We start from the raw sequence: 2863 nt of genomic DNA, 5'->3' as shown, positions 1-2863 counted from the left end.
GGGCCAAGCCGATCATCCACTGGGTCTTCTCAGAGACCACCACCTCCCAGTAGTGGACCCCGCCGCCGAACGCCTCCGAACCCAAGACCGAGACCTCCACGTCGAAGCGTTTGGGGGAGTCCTGCAGCGGTTGGGGGTGCAGGTTGCCGTACGCCACGATGGTGCAGTCGTCAGAGAGGATGAGGCGGTGGTGAGCTGTGCCGGGGTCCAGCGTCAGCGCTGCCGGCACTGGTGGGAGACAAGCAAGGGAAAGGAACAAGTGTCAATGCACACCCCATGGTGAGGAGATCACCTGGGTGGTCCCCATCCCTCACCAGTGATGTCCACATCCCCATCCAGCCCAAAAAGCCAACCACGTCCTGGGCTGCATCTAAAGCAGCGCGGCTGGCAGGTCGAGAGAGGGGATTCTGCCCCTCTGCTCCGGTGAGACCTCACCCGCAGTTCTGTGCCCAGCTCTGGAGTCCCCAGTACAAGAAGGACACGGATGTGTTGGAGCGGGTCCAGAGGACACCACAAAGACGATCAGAGGGCTGAGGCACCTCTCCTACAATGACAGGCTGAGGGAGTTCAGTCTGTTCAGCCTGGAGAAAAGAAGGCTCCAGGGAGACCTTCTAGTGGCCTTCCAGTACCTGAAGGGGCTACAGGAAAGCTGGGGAGGGACTTTTTGTAAGGGCACGTAGTGACAGGATGAGGGGCAACGGATTTAAACTAGAGCAGGGTAAATTTAGATTAGATATTAGGAAGAAGTTCTTTACTCTCAGGGTGGTGAGACACCGAAACAGGTTGCCCAGAGAAACCGTGGATGCCTCATCCCTGGAAGTGTCCAAGGCCAGGCTGGATGACGCTCTGAGCAACCTGGGCTAGCGGGAGGTGTCCCTGCCCCTGGTGGGGGAGTGAAATGAGATGATCTTTACAGCCTCTTCCAACTCAAGCCATTCTATGATTCTACGATCCCTTCCCAGCGACGTCCCCATCCCTCACTGGTGACATCCCCACCCCTCACCAGTGATGTCCCTGTCCCCATCCCTCACCAGGAACGCCTCCTGCTGATCCCCTCCCCACGCTCCTCACCCGGATGGATATCCTGGAAAAGGGATTTCCAGATGGTGTACTGCAGCGGCCCCATGTATTTGGAGGTGGGAAAGTCCTCGTAGGTCAGGTTGGTCTCGTGGATCTTCCCCTTTAGTCTGGGAAAGAGAGATGATGAAGAAGAGGCTGGGTACGGCATGGGAGACCCCGGTGCCACGTCGGTGTCACCCACCTCTCGGAAAGGGACGCGATGCCGGCTAAAAAGATGTGTTTGTCAGCTTCGGCCAAGCGCTCTTGGAGGATCTGGCTGCCCTCCTGCACCTTGCGGAGCTGCTGGCTGTAGCGCTGGATCTTCTGCTCGATGTCGGTCAGCGTCCGCGCCGTGTCCGCCTCCAGCTCCTCCAGCATTGCCTTCTGCCGCTCCCGCAGCAGCCGGTGCAGCCGCTCAAAAGCCTCCCCGATAGTCACCCGCAAGCTCTTGGCTGAAGACTTTTGGGGTGCAGGTGGGTGTCACGATATCCCCAAATCTGCCCCAACCCCCTCCATGAATCTATAATTCCCAAAATAAACCCCCACAGGCCTGTTAACCCAAATGATTTTGGACACTCCAAGCATCCAAGGATGGATATTTGACCCCATATCCCTATAGAAAACCTAAAAAAAACCCATTGCTAGTGATGATGAAGAGAAAATTGAACCAGGCTGAAAGCTGAACCCCTGAACAAGGAGCAGATGATAAACATAAAATAAAAAATAATTTAAAAGATAAATAAAAGCAGCCCTCAAGGAACTAAAAAGAGGGATAAGCAGCCTGATGAATGGCTTCATCAATTCACCAGAGAGTTCTGGGGTACCAGGGAGGGAAAAAATGAGCAGACCCATGAAACTGTAAGGTTTTGGTCTTTGGGAGTCCCAAAATCAGTCAAGGCTCAGGGACGTTATCAGAGGGCAGATGGGGTTGACCCTAATCCCAGCTGTACTTCTGCACCCACATGGTTAGGGGTCGTAGGGAAGGGCTGGGAGGAGGCGAAGGGGTCCAGATCCTGCCACCTCAGGGGTCACAGCTGCATCCCCACTCATACCTTGGTCTCAGCCAGCTGCCGTTTGAGGAGGTGCAGGGCTTCGGTGTGGCCACGCTCGCTCTCCTGCAGCCAAGCCCGTGGAGCTGCTCCTTCAGCTCCCGCTGCAAGACAGGGAGGGGAAAAAACAGACTCAAAACATAAAATAGGGGATTTGAGGAAAAAAAGGTATCCCAGCGGGCAGCTCTTCTGCCCAAATCCAGCTCGTGAGGTATCAGGGTCATTGAAAAAGGGAGGTGCAGGGGGTGGCAGGGGTATGGTTGGTCCCTGCTGGCACAGGGGTCCTGCCCAGGGCAGAGCTGGGGGCTGGGTAACGGCTTAGGGGTTTCCTACTGGGGGGGCAGCTCAGCAGAATAATGGGCATTAGGGATCCCAAGGATTCCCAAAGTGGATGGAGAAGGGGGAATCCCATGAGGGCAGCTGCAAAAGCATGTGGATCGGTGGACAGACAGACAGAGGGATGGGAGGTAGTGCTGAGGCTGACCCCAACAGGGACAGAAGGGGTGCAGCGACAGATGGGCAGGAGCCAACACCAAGGCAAGAGGGGATGAAGGCGCTGAGAGGAGCAGCTCAGGGCAGGGCGATCCTGGAGGGATGAAGCTCCACAGCCGGGGAGGGATGGACTCACCTGCAGCTCTTCGAAAGCATCATCCACATTGGTGACCTGGTGCTGCTCGTGCACGGCGGGCTCGTCACAGAAGAAGCAGACAACAGCGCGGTCAGTGAGGCAGAAGAGCTTGACCTTCTCGTGGTCC

At 56.4% G+C, this 2863-nt stretch overlaps 1 protein-coding gene across 1 annotated transcript in view; it reads right to left on the bottom strand.

The window, feature by feature from the left end:
* Nucleotides 1–2859, bottom strand: part of LOC104274861 (E3 ubiquitin-protein ligase TRIM62-like) — a gene marked incomplete at its 5' end in the record, with an annotated part of 3168 nt that extends 309 nt beyond the window's left edge. Inside the window, 6 exon segments of the mRNA XM_009870612.1 lie at nucleotides 5–228; nucleotides 1072–1187; nucleotides 1262–1518; nucleotides 2112–2183; nucleotides 2186–2212; nucleotides 2737–2859. Of these exon segments, the coding sequence (XP_009868914.1) occupies nucleotides 5–228; nucleotides 1072–1187; nucleotides 1262–1518; nucleotides 2112–2183; nucleotides 2186–2212; nucleotides 2737–2859 (819 nt within the window).
* Between the last annotated feature and the right edge of the window lie 4 nt (nucleotides 2860–2863).

This window comes from Apaloderma vittatum, unplaced genomic scaffold, assembly GCF_000703405.1.
Source record: "Apaloderma vittatum isolate BGI_N311 unplaced genomic scaffold, ASM70340v1 scaffold33345, whole genome shotgun sequence".
NCBI lineage: Eukaryota > Metazoa > Chordata > Aves > Trogoniformes > Trogonidae > Apaloderma > Apaloderma vittatum.
This window is presented reverse-complemented; position numbering and strand designations above follow the sequence as displayed.